The sequence below is a fragment of the Nyctereutes procyonoides genome, unplaced genomic scaffold, assembly GCF_905146905.1.
Source record: "Nyctereutes procyonoides isolate TBG_1078 unplaced genomic scaffold, NYPRO_anot_genome, whole genome shotgun sequence".
In the NCBI taxonomy this organism is placed as follows: Eukaryota; Metazoa; Chordata; class Mammalia; order Carnivora; family Canidae; genus Nyctereutes; species Nyctereutes procyonoides.
The window spans coordinates 6,149,706-6,170,873 of record NW_026575134.1 but is presented as its reverse complement, the minus strand read 5'-3'; the positions used below and the strand labels follow the sequence as shown (position 1 = coordinate 6,170,873).

Below are 21,168 nucleotides of genomic sequence, written 5' to 3'. Positions count from 1 at the left end.
GTTACGCTGATATGTGCCTGCCTTTGTGTTTGGGAGAATAAGGGGTGGTGAGGCCCCGTTAGCACCCAACTACTGAAGCCCAGATGTGTAAATGGTAGGGTCAGACGGTATTGGAGGTGGTCCACCGAGTCCTCCTTCTACATTCAGTCTTAGGAAGAAATTCCTATGTAAGTTGAGACCTGAAGGATGAGTAGCTGTTAGGTGAAACTGCAGGGGGTGCTGGGGGATTGATGTGGGGCTCCCCTGGTAAATTGAAGACCCAGGGAACGACAGTGTGAACTTTCTGGGGACAAAGAATGGGCTGGAGGTACTTGGCACGACAGGAGGCATCTGTTGTACTGCCTTTTGGATGTGGGCGATCCCACCAGTGTTCAGCCTCCCATTGTGTTTCGCCGAATCTCAGCTCTTTTTAGGCTCTTGTGCTCCTTACAGGTAGGATCCAGACTTTTAGCAATTTGTATGTTATCAAAGAATCCAACACAGTTTCCTTCTAAAGTGTAAGTCAAGGTATAAGTCAAATAAGCCTAAGTTAGGAAACCCTTTTTTTCTTTTTGGCATTTTGCTCTCAAGCTGCTGTGCTTATTAATCCTTCTAGGCATTTCTGTCAACAAAAGATAAGAAATTGGCATTTTCTCATTAGTCTAGTGGTTAAGTTTTTTATTTTTTAAAGATTTATTTATTTATTCATGAGAGACACACACAGAGAGAGAGGCAGAGACACAGGCAGAGGGAGGAGCAGGCTCCATGCAGGTAGCCCGATGTGGGACTGGATCCCGGGTCTCCAGGATCACGCCCCGGGCTGAAGGCAAGTGCTAACCTGCTGAGCCACCCAGACTGCCCCTCTAGTGGTTACGTTTTGGGTCTGCTGGCAGACTTTGACCCGATTGGAGAAGAGGGGTCTTTTAGTCTATGTCTATTATCCATTTTGGGAGCACTGCACAATGTGGTTGGAAAAAACTGACTTTTCAGTATTCGCAGTCACTTCCTGTGGTAGATAGCATCCAAGCAGGGTGAGCAAGTTATAGATCAGGTGGTTGCCAAGCTGATCTGTTGACTTTCTCATAACGTGGCTCTTGTCTTCTGTAGTCACATTGAAAGGAGTGACCTTCCTGGCTTAGGCCCTGAGGGAGGGTATCCAAAGTTTCCATGTTTTTGTCCAATGTTTTTTTTTAGAATTGGGCCCATAACTAAGGTTGATTGTATTCATGTGTTGCCAGCAAATAACAGTAGCTCTACTATTTCCATCTGTTATCACTGCTTTTAGACCATTCTAATTAAATCTTCCAGTCATCGGTTTTTGAATGAATGATGTTTTGTGGCATTTGGAAAATCTGTCACATAAACTTTTTGGCTGCAGCTGATACATTTGCTTTGTGCTGTTCCGTGCTAAAAAGTTGCACCTCTCAGTATTTTTAGCAGCTAAGAACAGTTTCTGAGTGTGAAAGAGGTTGGTTTGCCCCCTGGGTGGGCTTTGGGCTCCTTTGGTTTGTGATTGTTCATGGAGGGTTGGCCAAGTCTTGGCAAAGCTGCTAAGCACTCGTGTCGTTTGTTTTGCTCTTGAAGATGCAGTAAATGATAGTGCTGAGAGTTGAATGGTGCTCTAAGGTATAATTTCTAATAACTCAGAAAGTTTATTTTGGAAGGATGGAAGGGGGTCTTTCATGTGGTTTCAATCATCATTTTAGTTTTCTTCTAGGCAATGAAATGCCTAAAATAAATCTCATTCTGGCTCCCTGTGAGAGATGTGACAGGCATAACAAAGAATGGGATTGTGAATTATTGTGACATGGAAAATTGTGACATCTGTACATTTCCAGAAAACAATGTGTAGATATTAGAAACCCACAGACTTTATTCAGATCCCAACTTCTGCTTGTTTCCTGTGTTACCTTGCCAGGTTAGTTCACTTCTCTGAGACCTTCATTTACTCTCTTGTGAATACATATACTGCCTAACTCTCGGGTTGTTCTGCTGTTTAGTGAGATGTATGAAGAGTACCTGGAGGATAATAGCCATTGCGTGAATGGTAGCCAGAGTGAAAAGATGCTCTCCTTCATTAGTCATGAGGGAGATGCCAGTTAAGACCACAATGGGATACCAGAACAGTATCAGAGGGTTGACATAAAAAAGACAGATAATAGCAACTGTTGGTGAGATGTAGAGGAACTAGACCACTCACGCACTGCAGGTGGGAATGTAAGATAGCTGCCTAGGAAGACAGAGTGGAGACTCCTCAAGAAGCTAAACATTGAGTCACCATATGCTTAGCACTTCCACCCCTGGGTACGTACCCAAGAAATAAAGACATATGTTCACCGAAAGATCTGCATGCAAATATTCATAGCAGCCTTGTTCACAATAGCCCAAACAAGGAAACAACCCAGATGAATGGATAAGCAAAATGTGGAGTATCCATTCAATGGAATAGCATTCAGCACTAACAATGAGTGAACTGCTGATACAGTCAACAGCATAGATGGACAGAATTTAGACATAAAAGGCTATAAGTCATATGATTTCATTTAATTGAACCTTGTGGAAAAGGCAAGACAAAGCTAAAGGACTGATCAGTTTGCCTGGGGCTGGGGTAGGAGCTAAAATTGACTGCAGAAGGACAAGAGAGAACATTTTGGGGTAATGGAAATGTTCTAAAATGGGATTGTGGTGTTGAATGCACAAGGCATATAAAATTCTAAAAACTTGCCAAACCGTGCATTGAAAATGGGTGACTTTTATGGTTTTGATACCGTGATTTATACTAAGAAATACATATTTGGTTTTCATCCCAGTAAAGGCATCTGTTGTTATATTAATGACTTGACTTTTGGAAAGCACCTAAGGATGGGGAGGCTGGTTGCCTGGAGAACCAACCATATGATGAGAGGGTTGGAATTTTCAGGCCTACTCCTGATTCCTTGGGAGGGGAGAGGGGCTGCAGGTTGAGTGATTTACCAGTGGTCGATGATTTAATCAATAATGCCTATGCGGTGAAGACTCCATAAAAACACAAAAGGACTGAGTTCAGGGAACTTCCAGGTTGGTGAACACATAGAGATTTAGGGAGAGTAGTGTGTTCAGAGGGTATGGAAGCTTCATGCCCCTTCCTTTTATCTTGCCCTGTGCATCTTTTCCATCTGGCTGTTCCTGAGTTATATCTTTTTATAATAAAACAGTGATCTAGTGAGTAGGATGTTTTTCTGAGTTCTGTGGGCCACTTTAGAAAATTAATGGAACCTAAGGAGGGGGTTGTGGGAACCTCTTATCCATAGCCAGTAGATCAGAAGCCCAAGTGACAACTGGTGTCTGAAGTGGGGAAGGGGCACTCTTGTAGGACTATGAGATCTAATGCAGTCTCCTGGTACATAGTGTCTGAACTGAGTTAAATTGTAGGATACCCAGCTGGTGTCACAGAGTTACTTGGTGGTGTGGGGAAAATCCCCACACACCTGGTATCAAAAATGTCATGAGTATGGTTGTCCTGTGAGAGTAATGGAGAAATATAGGAGTGTAAGTTTTCCAACATAATGGTATATAAATTAAACCTTGTATCGAGCAAGAACTTGGATCACATGACTATCCTAGAAATTATGCATTATGTTGATAATTGTTTTAAAGAATAGCATGGTTCTCAGAACTCTTGTGTTCTAGTGACATGACTAGGAATGCCTGTGAACCTAAGTGTTTGGAGTCTGTCAGTGAATCCCATCCTTTACATTAATTTAGGACTCATATGCCCTTTGCATCGTGGTATAATGCTTGATTATTGTTAGAAGAATTTAAGGCTGAGGTAAAGAGATTTTTGCAGATGTAAAGAGATTTTTGCAGAGTAACCCAAAAGAAATGACACTGTCCCAAAATAACACTATAAATTTAGGCTTGTATTGTTCCATTTTTCCTATAAATACATATTCGTTTTTACATTGTTAAAAGTAAATGTATGTGATGTGTTTTAAAATGACCGCATAAAATGAACATTTTTTTCATGATGTTAGACTTTTTATAAATACAGTTTTAATCGCTGGCTGTATGAGAATTGTTCCAGTACACCCTTTCTAGCCTTGTGTATTATTTTTCACAAACTTTGTTCATCCGTTACTTTTTATTTAATTTGTAGTAGGAAAATGTTCACTTTTGTTAACCAATTACATTTCCTCATTCTAAATGTTTCTATATGCCTACTCTCCACTTCTTTATTGGGTGATAAGTGATCTGCATTTTAAAGTAAAATTTGACAGAAATTTAGAAACAAAATGTTCCATACAGAAGTTACATAGACAAAACGTGGAAACTTGGTTGCCAAAATGAGTAATGAAAAAAACCCTCTCTAATGCCACCAAAACCATAATTTATTGTCATTACTTTGGCATATATCTTTATATTATTTCCTTTGTACTGTGATGTATAACAACTATATGCTATCCCGGTTTTGCTATTTTATTGGCTTTATTTTTCTTAGCAAAATGCTGCCATACAATTGTATATTTTTCTAGAATCTAATGGTATATGCCAACTAGTAGATCTTTTGGATGTATTATAATTTTGTTGATCAAATCTTAAGTTAGGTGCATTTCATAGGTTTTTTATATATATTGAAAATTGTCTTCCTGAGACATAATATTCTCAACACTATTATGTGATAATGTCTTTTCCCTCATGCCCTCATCAACAGTTGATACTAGTATTTTTTAAACAATTTGATAGCTAAAACCATACAATTATACTTTACATTATTTGATTACTCGTGAATTTTACCTTTTGAAATAGTTTTATTGACCTTATGTGTTTCTTTGAAGAATTGTCATATCTGTTTTTTATTTTTTTCTTGTTGGGATTTTTAAATCTTTTTCATATTGGGTTATATAAGCTATTTATTGCTTAAAGATATCAACTTTACTGTATTTGAATAGTTTCCTCTATTTTATGCCTTTTAATTTTGGTTATTGATTTATTTTCATTTCCTAGAGATAAGGATTTTTACCCACATGCATTAAGGACCTTGACTAAGCTCCCCTGCCATTCTTCTGTTAAAAACTAAGACAGATAAAGCTAACAGGGAAACTTTATTCAGGATAAGTTATAAGAATCCACAGATTTTTTTTCCTAGGGATATGTAACTGGGCCATATTTGTGTCTTGTAGTCTACATGCCCCCAGAATCTTTAAGATGTTAATAGTGCTACATCTCTAATGGTTATTTGCTGGCAAAGAAGAATGGCTGATTAGTTTCTTCTGTAAGACACTAGGGGATCTTTTATTTCTGTTGTTTAAAGAGCCTCTCAGCTTTCTTTCCTTTAATAAATGATGCTTGTGAGAAGCCTCATACTTATTTCTAAAAAAAATCAAGGTTCCTTGGAGATAGATGTTCCTGAAAAAGAGAATGTCCGTATGCCCAAGGATTAAGTAATTAGCACTTAGGAAATTGATTAAAATTCCAATACAGGAATTTTTATTCCTGTTTTACTCCAGAATGTTTACTCCTATTTATTCTTTGAAATTCAGAGACCTTGATATAATTACCTGCTACTCCCTCCATAAATTCTTGCTCGGTCTTCAGGAAGGACCGGCTGCACTCTGCCTCTGTCCCTGGTCCTGAGCACCAGCCCTGCCAGCATCCAGGAGGCTGCCTCTTTGTTCAGAGTCTGAGCTGAGTCTAACTGCCCACCATAATTTGGCTGGCACTGAATGCGGCCTAGATCCTAGGGCGTGTGTGTCAAGTTCAGTTTTGATGATGTGAAAGCAGCACCGCGGCGCAGCAGGGCATCTTTCCCCTTTGACAAAGAGAGTCATCAAACTAATCCTCCTAGGGCCTTCCCACCATTTTGAAGTAAGTTGTGGACTTACTCGTCCAGGACATACTAGTGAAATAGGTTAAAAAAAAAAAAAAAAAAACCTTGCTTTCCAGGTGTCTGTGGGATTAGTTCTGTTAGTGAAATGCTAGGTTGCCAGTTTGCTATTCATTTAAAGATCCTACTCCACCTCCCTCTGAACAGGAGGAGAAAGGGTGGAATTTTGATGAAATCCATAGTGTTTTGAATCCTTCACTCGTGTGTCCCAAAGTCATAGGCAGCTTCAGTTCTCTTAGAGCTGACTGTGTGCTATGTGGTGCAACCTTCTTTTACCTTGGATTAGGAATAGGATGTGCCATTTATTAAACCCTGGCATGTGGGACCTCCTATATGTAGCACAGATAGATATAGAATAATTTATGTCAGTGTGAGGATTACTGTTGGGGATTAGCAAGGATTTGTTCTTTGGGCTTATTTAGATCCTGGCTAAATATGGATGACTATATTTAGGAGAGCTCAGCCAAATTTGTAGATATCCTAGTCCTTGAATAATAGATCACTGGGATTTTTCCCTGACTACAGACGTCTTACAAGCCTTTTCCGTCTAAATCTTAGATTACCCTCGAATGAATTGCTCTTTACAGTAGGTGTTTTCTCACAATCCTGCATATTCTGCTTTGTTAATAATTCATAAACTTCATGTTGCTGTTCTTTATGATCTCCTTGAGAAATAGATGGTCATGCATATTATTATTACTTTCATTATACACATAGGAGGAGTATTACCTTATAAGTGCCTTGAGGACCTCCTGTTTGCCCAGAATCATAGAGCACCCTGGCTGTAGAGGGTGCCCCGTCAGGAACAGAGAGCAGTGGACCTGATTTTTCCTAAAAAATATATTTTGTTTCAGTAGATGGTCAGTGCTTGAGAAAACTATGGTAATGTCATGGTAGTAATGGTGGTAGAGTGGGTTGGCCTACTTTTAGGGTGGACATAACCCTGAAAGTGTTTTTTACCCTTAGCTTATATTGTTAGAATTTTTTTTAATTTTTATTTTTTAGAGAGGGGGCTTATTTATTTTAGGGAGGTTTTGGAAAACTAAATACTTAGAATCTTTGTCTCAAGAGGTTTGGAACTAGTGCTTCTTCATAGATGATAGGTAATCACAGTAAAATGGGTCTTAGAAGTCATTTGTTGCAGAGAATTAAGAAAGCTTGACTCAGGGCACACACTTAGAGATAGAATTGCTGGCTGGGTGTGAGATTCAGTGAACTGTACCCTGATCTGGCCAGACATTTGCTGCTTTCAATCTCAGTTACTTTGTAAAGCCATCTTATAAATTCAGCAGGGAAGGGAATCTGTCCTGTTTTACAAATGAGAAGGCTGAGGTCCAGACTGCTAGCACCATGGCCGATAAGTTCTCAGAATGAGAACTCAGCTTTCTAGGTTTTGATTCATTTTTCTTCTGTGAGATGGATCCATCCATTCCCCTTGCGTTGGGTGCTCTTTCCAATGGACCCTAGCACAGTGCTGTCCTCATACCACCCCTCTGCTTGCTCATGAGGTCACTTCTGAGAGCCCATCATTGTCTGGGAATACTCTGGAAGCCACCTCCCCTTACTCATCCCTCACAAACTCCAATTTGGACCACATGTCCAAAGCCCCAGCTCTCTGGCTCTGCCCTGATTCCTTATGCTTATGCTAGATTTGGGGATTGGAATTGCTAGGGTTTGTTGGTAGGCTTCCACTTGGCAGAACCTGGCTCTCGCCCATGGGTGGTTTGTAGCAAGGATCTTCCTTTCCATCTCCTGCCCTATGGAACCTAATCTTCAGTCCTCCTGTCAGGCTCTTGGATTGATGTGCAAGCTGACTTTGACACCTAGGGCTCAGTGAACAAGCATTTAGTGAAGGAAAGGCTCAACAGTGAAAACTACCAGGACTTCTTAGTCCTCATTCAGTGTTTTCAGTTGATACTGAAATATGTGACACTGTGTTCTTCCTACTACCCAGCTGTAAAATGGAATAACACCCCATCTAACTTGTACGTGAAGTATAGTATGTGTTATTCAGTGTGAACATTCCTTACAAGAAAGCTGTTGTAATCGTCCAGCTACCAAAAATAATGAAGAAGTTACTTGGATATTTGCGAATTTCAAAAGCATAAACTAATTTCAAGTAATGATAAAATGAAACTGTGTTTTAGTGGTAGGCAGCTCAGTTCTAAAGGTGTTTTCTGTTTCAGGAAATGTGACCATAAAATTTTCTTAAGAGAATCCTTTGTGAAGGAACAGAGGTTGATGTTTTTCAAAATAAGGTCTTACCCGAGTAGCTTAGTGGAAAATGGTAAAAGGTGATTGTTAACTATCTGTGAACAAAAGTAACGGACAAGGAGGTGCCAGTGCTTTCCGTGAATATCCTGGCAACAGTTCCAGAAATAGAGCTGTGAGGTCAGAGGGAGAATAGGATGGAGGTGGTGTCTGTGACATCTGAGGGGACTGGGAGGGGTGTGAAGAGAGAGTGTTCTCCCCATATTTCTTGAGAGACTCTTCGAATTTCCCAGCTATCTGCTCTGTTTGCTTGCTTCTGGCAAAGCCAGTGACATGTGCGTGTATAGTCTTTAGTAAGTCTTTTTGGTCTGAGAAGAGGAAATTAAAAAAAAAATCCTTTTTAACTTAATATTTTCAACATGAAAAGCCTGATTCAAAAGTCACACTATATGAAAAAGTACACACAGAGAAATTTCTGCTCTCTCCCAGAGGGTAAACATTTTCACTAGTTTTTACTGTACCTTTCCTATGATTCTGTTTGTAAGAAATTAAACAAATGTGCAGTTTTCCTTTTCCATAAAAAGTAGCATACAGACACACACTTTTGCATATTATTCTTTTGGTTAACACTGCATCTTAGAAATTATGTCATGCTGTTTCTGAAGGACGTCATTCTTGTTGGCCACGTCATGTGGATTTCCCATGGCTTATATAATCAGCCTGCTGTGAGTGGGTATTTGTGTCATTTCTGGGATTTTGCTGTTAGAAATAATGCCATGATAGATAACCTTGTGCATATGATGTTTCATGTTTGTGGAGAGATAATCAGTGTTTTTAATTAATTTTTTAAAGATTTTATTTATTTATTGATGAGAGACAGAGAGAGAGAGAAAGAGGCAGAGACATAGGCAGAGGGAGAAGCAGGCTCCTTGGAGGGAGCCTGATGTGGGACTTGATCCCAGGACCCTGGGATCATGACCTGAGTCAAAGGCAGATGCTCAACCACTGAGCCACCCAGGTGTTCTGATAATCAGTGGTTAAAGCGAAATAACATTGATGGTTTTCCAGATACTGCCAAATTTCCTCCCCAAGAGCCATGTATGAGAGTGTCTGGGAGTTGTGCTGTCTGTAGCAATTCAGGGCTTTTATATACCCTGTTGTAGTTCTGAAGCTCATACACACTCCCATAGATCCCATGCACACATCCGTCCATGTACGTCACGTACCCCCACAACACGGGCAGCTGGGTGTCAAGGAGGTCACGGAAGCCTACCTTTCCCAGGGTCTGTCTCCCTATTAGTGGCAAATCTGGGAGCAGGATCCTGTGTCTTGGTCTGGTTCCCTTTCTGCCATCCTGTAGTCGTAGGACAGTTTGGGGAGAGTCGAGTGTCAAGTTCTAAGAAAGTGTGCCCGTCTCCAGTAGAAACATATCTAACGTGCCACCTGGAAGAACGACCTGGTTTCTCAGCTTATAATAGGGGACTCTAGCGAACTGAATTGTAATTTAGGGCAGAGACCTGAAATTGCTCTTCCTTGCCAAAATAAATTGATTTCTTCAGCTGTCTGAACTTCATTTCTTGAACTGGGCAGGAACTAACGTAGTCTAAATTAAACTCATTTTCCATTAATAAAACTGTGTCAATTCAGGCCACCCGAGTGTGCTTCTGAGTGTCTAAAGCACATTAAAAACAAACAAACAGTGTTTCACACTCTTTTCATAACCCATCTGATTTAGCTAGTGTAACACAAAATATCTGCATTCACCTTTCCCTTGGCACTCTGCTCTAGAGTTGGCATCTGCTTCTGAAACTTCCTTATAGCCGTTGGGAAGACTGTTGCAGGAGGGTATTGCCATACACCTGCTAGGGCTGGGAAAGGCAGAGGAAGGATGCCTGGGTCTGGGGGTCGGGGTGGCGGTGGGGGATTGGTGAGACACTTAGCCCCTGCCTTGCTCAAAGAAAGCTTTGTTTTCTTTTCTTTTCTTTTTCTTTTTTTTTTTTTTGAAAGCTTTGTTTTCACCATGCCTTTCCCTGTTTTCCTGCTGGTTGCTTTGCAAAGCACTATAATACTTCGAAAGTATTGTTTGTACATAGGGTCCAGTGAACTGGATCACAAATGTAGGAAATTGTGAATTTAAAAAAATGATAGCACAAGCTAAAGAATTTTAGAAAAATCTTGTTCAGGTGCATAGAGTGTTTCTGCTTGGAGCAGAAACCCAGAGACCAGGGCACTTAGTCTCAGCTGTTGATGTGGGAGGTAGTTAGTGCCCCAGGGTCTCATTACACCTGTTCTGCCCTCCAGGATGTCAAGTGTCAGACTTCCTCGGGAAGCTCTGGGGAGGCTTCTGTTGTCTTTCCTTGCCCGCTTCCTCCCTGTTTCTCCTCCCCGGGAATGAGGGCATTGATGCTGGCCAGTGAAACCTGATTTACAAAGTCGGGCAGATGCGGATCCCCACTGGGTGACCGGATTTGAATATGGACTTTGGAATATTCTGAAATATAAAGATCTGGAAATATTGAAACTGGGAGAGGGGAATAGCTTTCAAAAATGAAAGGTGGAAAATGGAGATATTTGTAGTATTTTATTTTTAGTGTATTTTAGATATTTGAAGTATGGTACCATATGAGTTTTTAAAAATGGATTGTCTTTGGTTTACCTTTTTAATGAATTGGTCATGCCCATGTATTTAGGGATATAAAAGGCTAGAAAAATGATCAGGAAGTAGATGTTTTCCTATGTTTTCTTGCCTTTTAAAAAATTAAAGAAATTAACAGGTCATCGTGGGGGTGGATCTCCCTCTGATTCTTTGTCTCTCCTAACCCTCTGCTTTTCACACTTCAAGGTCTATCAACTCACCCATCTTTGTGCCTTTTTGTCAGATGTTATTAACAATACACAGATGACTTTCCATTGACAAAGTTTTTATTTCTTCTATTTTCAGTGCACAGAGGCCAAAAAACATTGCTGGTATTTTGAAGGACTCTATCCAACATATTATATGTAAGTATTTGCATTTTTCTATTGGTTTGATTTGTGGTCACATCTTTCTCTGGGAATTATTTCTTTCAGAGGCAATAGGACTTTTTTAGGATGGGGAAAACTCAGTCCAGGGAGGCCTTCACCCTTGGTTTCACCGGCCTCTGCTCATGAACGTGCAGGTGACCTCTCTAAGGACACAGCCTGTGCGGACAACCTCCTTTGAGGACAGCATGAAATACCGGGTGCTTTGTTCTGGGATACATATCCACTCATCCATAATTGGTCAAAAGGAGCAAGATGTCTTAGGAGGGCCAGGGTGATGTTGGTTTATACACATTTTCCCAGGCAAAGGGAGAAAATGTAGTAAGAGTAGAATTCTGAACTTGAGCAGGATAGAAAAAAACCCTTACATCAGTTGCTATGAGTGTGTGTGTGTGTGTGTGTGTGTGTGTGTGTGTGTGTGTGTTGACAGTGGTCAAAAAGATCACCTGGGCCTGGGACCCTCCCTAGACAGGGGACAGTCAGCCTTTCATGGCCCTTGGCTTAGAGTAGGTTATGCTTCTTCCAGTGCCCTGGGTGCCTGCTGGTGTTACTCTGATTAAAGCATTATTGTATTTTACTCCTGTCGTTTTCTGTTTTTTTTTTTTTTTTTTTTTTTTTAATGTCTGCTGAGTTAGCCCCTGACTATGCTGAACACCTGCCTAAGTAGTCAGATTAACTCTCCAGGTTATCAGTTATTCTTTTATTGTGTTTTGAAGTTCTGTAGGCTTTGAGAGGAATGCCCCACACCAATTTTTTTTCTAGAAAGTATTATTTTTGACAGTACATTTTGTAAAACATGAGATCATTCAGTAATGTATATAATTACATTATGGCAGAAATACTGTATATTTTAGCTATAGGGAGATTGGACAGGAGATACATCATAGTAACAAGGAATGTTATTTCTTAATTGGCCAACATGTACATTTTTATTTCCTGCCGTTCTTGGAGAATTTATTTTTCATTTTTTTCTAGATTTTATTTATTTACTCATGAGAGACACAGAGAGAGAGGCAGAGACATAGGCAGAGAGAGAAGCAGGCTCCTCACAGGGAGCCCAATGTGGGACTTGACCCCCTGACCGGTTTCCCGTCCTGAGCCAAAGGCAGACGCTCAACTGCTGAGCCATCCAGGCATTCCTTTTTCTTCATTTTTTTTTTAAGATTTTTATTTATTTATTTATGAGAGACACACAGAGAGAGGCAGAGACACAGGCAGAGGGAGAAGCAAGCTCCATGCAGGGAGCCTGATGTGAGACTCAATTCCGGGACTCTGGGATCATGCCCTGAGCTAAAGGCAGACACTCCATCGCTGAGCCACCGAGATGTCCCTCTTGAGGAATTTCTGATCTGAAAGAGACCAGAATAGAAGGAGGGTGGTCACCTGCCTGTGAATGGGGACATGCTGACAAGCAGGGGTTTCCAGTGCCCCACAGTGCAGAGTTCAGGCTGAAGGCCTCTGCAGCTGCAAAAAGACAAAACCCACTTGGAAAAGTTGGTTAAGCAGTTAACCAACTGAGCCACCCAGGTGCCCCTGAAAACAGATCTTTCTCAAGTTGTTTTGTAGATCAGCTGATGAGCCATTTCCTGTTTTTAAAAAATATTTATTTATTTATTTTATTTTATTTTTTTAAAAGTTTTTTTTTTAATTTAATTATTCATGATAGTCACACAGAGAGAGACAGAGAGGCAGAGGGAGAAGCAGGCTCCATGCACCGGGAGCCCGACGTGGGACTCGATCCCGGGCCTCCAGGATCGCGCCCTGGGCCAAAGGCAGGCGCCAAACCTCTGCGCCACCCAGGAATCCCTATTTATTTATTTTAGAGAGAGAGCAGGTGCATGCATGCATGCAGGTGAGCTCGTGTGAGCGGGAGGTGGGGCAGGGGAAGAGGGAGAGAGAATCCCAAGCAGATTCCCTGCTGAGCCTGAAGGCCCAAGTCGGGTTCAGTCTCACAACCCTAAGATGGTCACCTGAGCCAAAGTCAAGAGTTGGTCGGTCTCCTAACCCACTGAGCCACCACCCGGGTGCTCTTATTTCCTGTTTTTTTTAAGGTTGGGAGTTGGAAGTCATTGCCATTCTTGTGTTTACTTGTTTGTTTAATCCTTTATTCACTTACTTATTCCCTGTATTTGGAAAGGGGTTTTTGTATGACAGAGAGCAGAGACAAGCCCTGTTCTTGTCTTTAGTGTGGTTGGTCTGCTGGTTTGGATTCCTCTCAGCTCTCTTTACCAGTGGTGAGGAGGGTTCTAAAAATTAGAAAGTACGTACGTATGTATTTTTAATTTTACTTGTTTATTCATGAGAAGTAGAGAGAAAGAGAGAGAGGCAGAGACACAGGCAGAGAGAGAGGCAGGCTCCACGCAGGGAGCCCGATGTGGGACTCAATCCTGGGTCTCCAGGATCATGCCCTGGGCCAAAGGCAGGGGCTAAACCGCTGAGCCACCCAGAGATCCCCTAAAAATTAGAAAGTAAAATCACTCGATTATTAGGGTGTGAAGCTAATATAAAAAGTGATAATAGTAATACTGAGAATTTTACTATAGCCTAGGCATTGTCCTATACCTCTTACATGAATTAATGCCATTTAACTCCACAGCCACTTGAAAACCCGAGCCATACACACTAGTCTTCGAGAACTGACCTCTGGTCTCTCTGTCCCCTTCACCTGAATCCACACCTGTGTTAATGCTCTTCTGAACCATTGCACATTCTTTCTGTTTTACCCAGCTTTCTTGAGATATAATTGATGTATATAACATTGTGTAAATTTAAAGTGTTGATCTGAGATATATTATAAACTACCACCATAAGCTTTAGCTGACACCTCCATTGGATCCCATAATTGCTTCTTCTTCTTTTGTGGTGAGAACACTTAGATTTACCGTCTTAGCAACTTGAAAGTATATAATGCAGTACTGTCAGCTATAAAAACCAGGCTATACTTCACATCTCCAGAACTTACTCATCTTACTACTGGGAATTTTTGCTCTTTGACCCATGTCTCCTCAGGCTCTGGCAGCCACTATTTTACTGTCTCTGACTTTGGCTTTCTTGGATTCCACACGTAAGAGAGAGCGTACAGTGTTGTCTTCCTCCGACTTATTTCATTCTCCATAATGCCCTCAAGGTACATCTGTGTTGTTGCAAATGCAAGAACTTCCCTCTTTCTTGTGGGTGAATAATATTTCATTTTGTGTGTACATCTTATTTAGGTTGCTTTCGTATCATAGCTATTGTGGATGATGCTGCAGTGAACACAGGAGTGCAGGTAGCTCTTCAAGATCCTATTTTCCTTTCCTTTCCATGTTTACCTAAAGGTGGGATTGCTGGATCATATATTATGATTTTATTTTTAACTTTTTGAGGACTCTCCTTTTTTTTTTAAAGATTTTATTTATTCATGAGAGACACAGGGAGAGAGGCAGAGACACAGGCAGAGGGAGAAGCAGGATCCATGCAGGGAGCCTAATGCGGGACGGGATCCTAGACCCCGGGATCACGCCCTGAGCCAAAGGCAGCCACTCAACCGCTGAGCCCCCCAGGCGTCCCTTGAGGACTCTGCTTACTGCTTTCCAGAGTGGCTGACCCAGTTTACAATTCCAGCAGTGCACGGGGTTCCCCTGTCTCTATATCTGGACACTTGTTATGGCTTATCTTTTTGATGATCGCCACTTTAAGAGGTGTGAAGTGATACCCCTGTGTGGTCTTGATTTGCCTTTCCCTCATAATGAGGAACCTTGAGCACTTCATCATGTCCTTGTTGGCCATTTATTTGTCCTCTTTGGATAACAGTCTATTCAGTTCTTCTGCCCTTTTTAATCAGATTATCATTATTGCTATTTTCCCTTATTGAGTTGTAGGAGTTCCTTGTATATTTGGGATCTTATCCCCTTACCTGTTAAATGGTTTACACATGTTTTCTCCCTTTCCTTGGGTTGCCTTTTCATTTTGTTGATTGTTCCTTTTGCTATGTAGTAGCTTTTTAATTTTTTTAAATTATTTATTTATTTATGAGAGACACAGAGAGGGGCCAGAGACACAGGCAGAGGGAGAAGCAGGCTCCCTGCAGGGAGCCCGATGAGGGACTCGATCCCAGGACCCCAGGATCACGACTTGAGTCGAAGGCAGACGCTCAACCACAGAGCCCCCCAGGCATCCCTAGTAGCTTTTTAGTTTAATGTAGTGTAGCCCTTTCTATTGATGTTTGTGCTTTTGCTATCAGATCCAAAAACTTGTTGCCAGGACAGATATTGAGGAGCTTCTTCCCTATATTTTCTATTATGATTTTTAGTTTATGAGGTGTTACAAGTCCTTGATCCATTCCAAGTTAATTTTTGTGAGTGATGTGTGATAGAGGTCCAATTTTGTTATCCTGCATGCATTTCTTCAGCTTTCCCAGCACCATTTGTTGAAGCGACCATTCTTTCCTCACAGAGTCTTGGCTCCCTTGTCAAGTATTAATTGACTGTATATGGGAGAGGTTATGTCTGGGCTCTCTGTTCTGTTCTTTTGGTCACTGTGTCTTTTTATGCTAGCATCAACTGTTTTCATTACTGTAGCTTTATGGTACACTTGAAATCAGGAAGTGTGGTACATCCAGCTTTGTTCTTTCTCAGGATTGCTTTGGCTATTCCTGGTCTCTTGTTTCATGCAGATTTTAGGACTTTTTTTTTTCTATTTCTGTGAAAAATGCCATTGGAATTTTGATAGAGATTGCATTGAATATATAGATGGCTTTTTAAAAGATTTTATTTATTTATTAGCTAGAGAGGGGGAAGAGCAGAGGGAGAGGGATGACGTGGGGCTCGATCCCAGGACCACAGGATCATGACCTGAGCTGAAGGCAGATGCTTAACTGACTGAGCCACCCAGGGGCCCCTCTGGCTCCCTTTCCTTAGTCATAGACTTTAAGTGCTCTAGGATCCAGAAGATCAGGGTTCAAATATTTGCTCTATGACTTTCTTTTTAATTGAGGTGAAAGTCACATAACAAAATTCACCATTTTGAAGTGAATATTTCAGCGTCATATAGTATATTCACAGCATCATGAAGTCACTATCTAGTTCCACATGTCTGCTCCACCCCATCCTTTCTTTACTACCCTTTGACCTTCTCACTTAGCTTCTTCATGAAATGTGAACGTGAATGTTGACCTGGTTGCTAATAGGGGGCCTGTGTGTGGTCAGCCCTGAAATCAGACGTAAATACATACACGTACCCAAGGCCAGCTTGTATCTCCTCTGTGTGTACACAGGGTTGCTCCTTCTACAAACTGAGCTTGCCCTTTGACTGTACCTGCAAGGTGTTTCGTACGTGATGGCTCTCCTCCCTGCTTTCCAGCACATTGGGGAAATGAAGAGGAGTGAGGAGAAGTGGCTTTGATAGAGTCTCCTTCACCCAAGCTCATGCTGCTCAAGGACAGATATGCTGCAGGCCAAATGGTACCACAGAAAGATCACAAACCCAACCAGAAGCACTTGGGTCTGCGGAAGACGTGAGGAGCAGCTCCGTTGTTCCCTATTCACCTCTTTGAAACCCTATCGTGGTTTCTGTCAAGGTGGCACAGATGGTGGTGCAGGAACAGGTGACTTGTATCCAGCGTGAGTCACCCTCACTGGGAGCCTGGAGGTCGAGATCTAGCTTCCAGGCTAGAGCCGTATGGTCTCTACACTGGAGGACCAGACTGGCCTCACCACTCATGTTCACTGCGCAGGGTACCGCTCGGGGGAGGGGGTGCTGTGCTTCACTCATTCAGTCCACAGACACTTGTAGAGCGTCTGCCGACGTGTCTGTTGCTGGGAGACGGTGGCGCAAGACATGGAAGGTGCTTATGCTCCGGGGAGCTGCAGTATAATAATGTGTGACTGAGCAGTTATTTTTGAAGCACCTTTGACATGAAATGTAAAACCCATGAGTTATAACAGATCTCACTTCAGAAATACATTTCTGGTTCATTCTGCCTTTCATTTCTTCTGGGTAAAGTGTTTATATGAAATTCTCCAAAAAGGTAATTCCTTAAAGATGTGTTTACCTGAGATGGTGTCCTCTTAATTCTGTGACAGGATTTTTTTTCCCCTGCAGGAAACATATTCCAAATGATACCTCTGTTCTGTGCCTATAACTTACCATGGAAAGAATGCATTAGGGAGAGAACATCTAGTTTGCAAACTTGTTTTAGAGACTTAACTCTTCTATTTGAAATCTAATTTCATTTGTCTCAGCCGAAGTCCCATATGGTATTCCTACTTCTCCTGCCTCCCTTCATGTTCCTGGATTTTATTCCAGCATTAAAGTTACCAAGCTATAAGAGGCTAATTTTTAAAGATAATTAGGTTTCCATTGTAGCTACCTAGATATACAAGATTACCATCATCTGTTTGGATTTCTTCACGCTACATTTTCTTTCGCCCTTCAATTTTTTAAAAATTTCTTTTCATTTTTTTTAACCTCTGTTGAGCTGGAAGCCTGCATACAATGTATGTACAAACAAAATATTCTCCTTATTTTTGAAGAAAAAAAATCCCTTTGAAATCCAAACAGAAGAACAACACGTTTCAAATGTTTTTTTTTTTCTTTTCCCCTACCCTTCACTCTACTACCTTTCTTTCTTATCTACAGGCTGCCCTTTCAAAAGCCTTTAATTAAAACGTGCCTTTTTTGTACGTTGGTTCAGAGCTTCCTAGTATCTCCTCCTAGCAACAGTATGATTTAAAAATAGCTGGATGGTCATGTGGCCTCACCAAATGTAGTTCCTTCACTTTCATTCTCTGCTTGAATTGTTCTTCTATCAAGGACTTGCTCACTCAGCCCCCTCTGTCTACACAGCTTAGAACACCATGTGAGCAAGAGGCACTAGATAAGAAGATAAGAGAAAGACCTTGCCAAGGAGCATGTCCTGGGACACTGGCAGGCACAGGGCCACACGGATCTGAAGGAGTGCTCTTTCCTCCTTCTTTGTTTAGAGTCCAGAAAGTACTGCAATCAAAGGTGGCATTTGTCTAAATGCAGCCTCACATCCTGGAGCTCACTTTGATGTTCAGGTAGCTGCAGGAAACACTGAGTCCCTTGTGCCTTGTGAGGTGACTGGGAGCTGCTGTCCTGTCTCAGTGTATCCATTACTCCTGCGTGTGCAGAGGGCAGCCATGCAGCACAGGAGAGGTAGTTTTGGGCTCGCCTGCTCTCACCTGCTGAGCAACTCGGCAAATCACTTGTCTTGCAGGCCTTCGTTCTCCTGCTAGGAAGTAGGTGTGGTAATGTGGTAACTACTATATTCGATTGTGGTGAGGGTGGATACTCCTGTGCATGGTCACAATGAGCGTATCATCACTAATACGTAGTTGCATTATGGAAGGATACAGGTCAGGGTCCTGTGTCCATAGATGACCAGTTGGCATCCCTGACTTCACATACAGGGATTGCCACCTGCCCCGCCCCCGCAGAGGGACAGGAGGACTGGATGAGTTTGGCTCACTGCGGGGCATGCCCTGGGTGATTCTCAGAAGGGCCCTTCCCAGCCTGGCTCCGGAATCCAGAGGTTGGCATGGGGTGCCCTTGGTCCCTGAGTGGATGGTGCCATGGCCACAACTGACCCTTTTGTGGGTGAGGGGGGATGAGGGCCCACAGATCAGGAGCAGTGTCTCTCCTCCTGCTGCTGGTGAAGAAATGTCACCCTTTCTGCTGGGATTTGCAGCCTGAGGCTTGTCCCAGAGCCTCTCTTGCCCACAGCCACCATCTATGGATGGACCTATGTCTTCAAGAGCAGAGGTGGGAAGATGGCTTGGGAGGCAGAAGCAAATGGAACATCTTCCAGGGCCGAGTCTGTGATGGGCACATGGAGGGGGGAGTTTCCAAGTGTGAGGCCAGGGACCTCAGGGCCTTCTCCAAAGTTGACAGTGGTAGAAGAACCTCACATGGAGGGCTGGCAGGACCTCAGAGCATTGGCTCACTCTGCAGTGGCCCCCAAGATCCACCCATGCTTCCACATCAGACCAAGGCAGAGCAGAGGGTTCCTTCAGTTTTCCAGACTGCAGCTGAGACAGGGCCCTCCACAATTCAGGGGAATTATGAGGGAATTGCTTATAATACAAGACCTAAAATGACAACAGCTGACGCACATTCTGTGCAGCGCCCTTTCTAAGCTTGTTATATGGTCTCCTCCAGAAAGCTCTTAATAGTGGCCTCTCTTCCTTTATCTGTTTCAGCTGAGGTGCATGTATCCTGCGTCCCTTCATGTTCCTGAATTTTATTCCAGCATTAAAGTTACCAAGCTAGGGATCCCTGCGTGGCTCAGCGGTTTAGCGCCTGCCTTCCACCCGGGGTGTGATCCTAGGGTCCCAGGATCGAGTCCCACATCTGGCTCCCTGCATGGAGCCTGCTTCTGCCTGTGTCTCTGCCTCTCTCTCTCTGTGTGTCTCTCATGAATAAATAATTAAAATCTTAAAAAAAATAAAGTTACCAAGCTAATAGAGGCTAATTTTTAAAGATAATTAGGTTTCCATTGTAGCTACCTGGATGTACAAAATTACCATCACCTGTTTGGATTTCTTCACGCTAAATTATCTTCGGTACCATGTTCCACCAACAGACTTATTTCCTGTTGCCAAAGTAAAACATCCATTGTCTCCTTCCTAGACTAGGAGTCCATTGAGGACACGAGTTCTGTCTTGCTTTCTTCTTTGCTAACACAGGGCCTGAGAGAAAGCATTTGGTGCACATTTAGTAACTGAAACAAATGGTGGCCTCACCCCTGGGGAAGGCAAGAGTGAGTCACCGTTGATCCTTAGTGATGGAAGATGTTTTAGGAACTGGAAGTCAAGACCTTCTCTATTCCTACTCTGCCATTAGGTTGACGTGTGATCATGGGGAAATCTCCTGACATTTCTGGGCCTCAGTTTCCTATGCTGAGTACTCCAAGATCTCGTCATGCTTATTCTGTGACATCCTCCAGCTGTCTGCAAAATACTATTGAGCATAGGGAATAAAAGATGAATGACCAAGTAGGCCGATGAATTGTAGCAGAAACGAGCATGCAGATGTGGGTTGGATTTTAGCTCATTAAGGGTCCACCCATCTTGCCAAATACAAAGCAACCACCTAATATTTTCTTTCAAAGGAATGAGTCATCTCTCTTCTGTAGGTCTTAGCATTGACACAACAGTAGGAGAAAGATGTTAATCGCATAGTCAGCCAGTGGGATGGGTCTAGGAGCCTATGACCACTCAATGTTTCAGATTTTGAGGTTCCTAAGACATCTGGCTAGGTGCTGAGCTGAAGCTTTGTGAAAGTCAGGTACACGGATGTTAATTCAGACAGTGTCTTTTTTCATGTGATTTTAAGCAAGCCAGAGAAAGCTTGTGATGTAGATTTGCATATTTCCTGTTCCTTATGAGAAGAAATGAATCTAGTCATTTTGTTCCAGGAAGTTGAGGGTAAGTTAGTAGTGAGTCGGGTCTTCTTAACTAGACACCAATGATTTTGAAGTGAGATAAACTACTGGCTCTCTGGAGAGTTGGCCAGTGGGAAAGGTTTGACCCCAAAGGTCATCCTTGATTTATAAAACCATTCTTACCTAGTTTTACAAATGAAATAACTGGCAACAGGTGAGGTTAAGCCATTTACCTGGGCCTGTAGCTTCTTTGATGGTCTTTTGCATAACTGGTCATATCTGTGTCTGCCACATGACTAGAACAGAGGATTTGAATTCTAGATGTTCCATCTACTCACTTATTTTAGCTTTGGCTTTAGATCTAAGTACCATTGAAGGAGAGAATGTGGGGAAATCTCTCGGAAGTCAACCCCCCTGAGACTCAAGGGAATCCACACCATGCCCAGCTCAAAAAAGACAATGGAAGGGAACACATGGATGGAAAGTGTTTTGGTCAAATACAAAAGGAAGATGGGATACATGAAATATAATGAATGATTACATCACCAGGGCCATATGTTAATCTCTCTAACATTTATTGAGTACCTGGGGAGGGACCATGGGGAGGGACCATGGGAAGCAAAGATGAGGGAGCCAGGACCTGCCATCCAGGAAGGAGTTCATGGTCCATGGCTTATCTGGCAGCAACATGTGCCAAGCTCTGGGGCAG

General features: G+C 42.3%; 1 protein-coding gene across 1 annotated transcript in view; it reads left to right on the top strand.

Annotated features, from left to right (window-relative positions):
• VOPP1 (VOPP1 WW domain binding protein) overlaps positions 1-21,168 on the top strand; it is a 99,986-nt gene that overhangs the window by 40,073 nt on the left and 38,745 nt on the right. Inside the window, 1 exon segment of the mRNA XM_055301238.1 lies at positions 10,995-11,053. Within this exon segment, the coding sequence (XP_055157213.1) occupies positions 10,995-11,053 (59 nt within the window).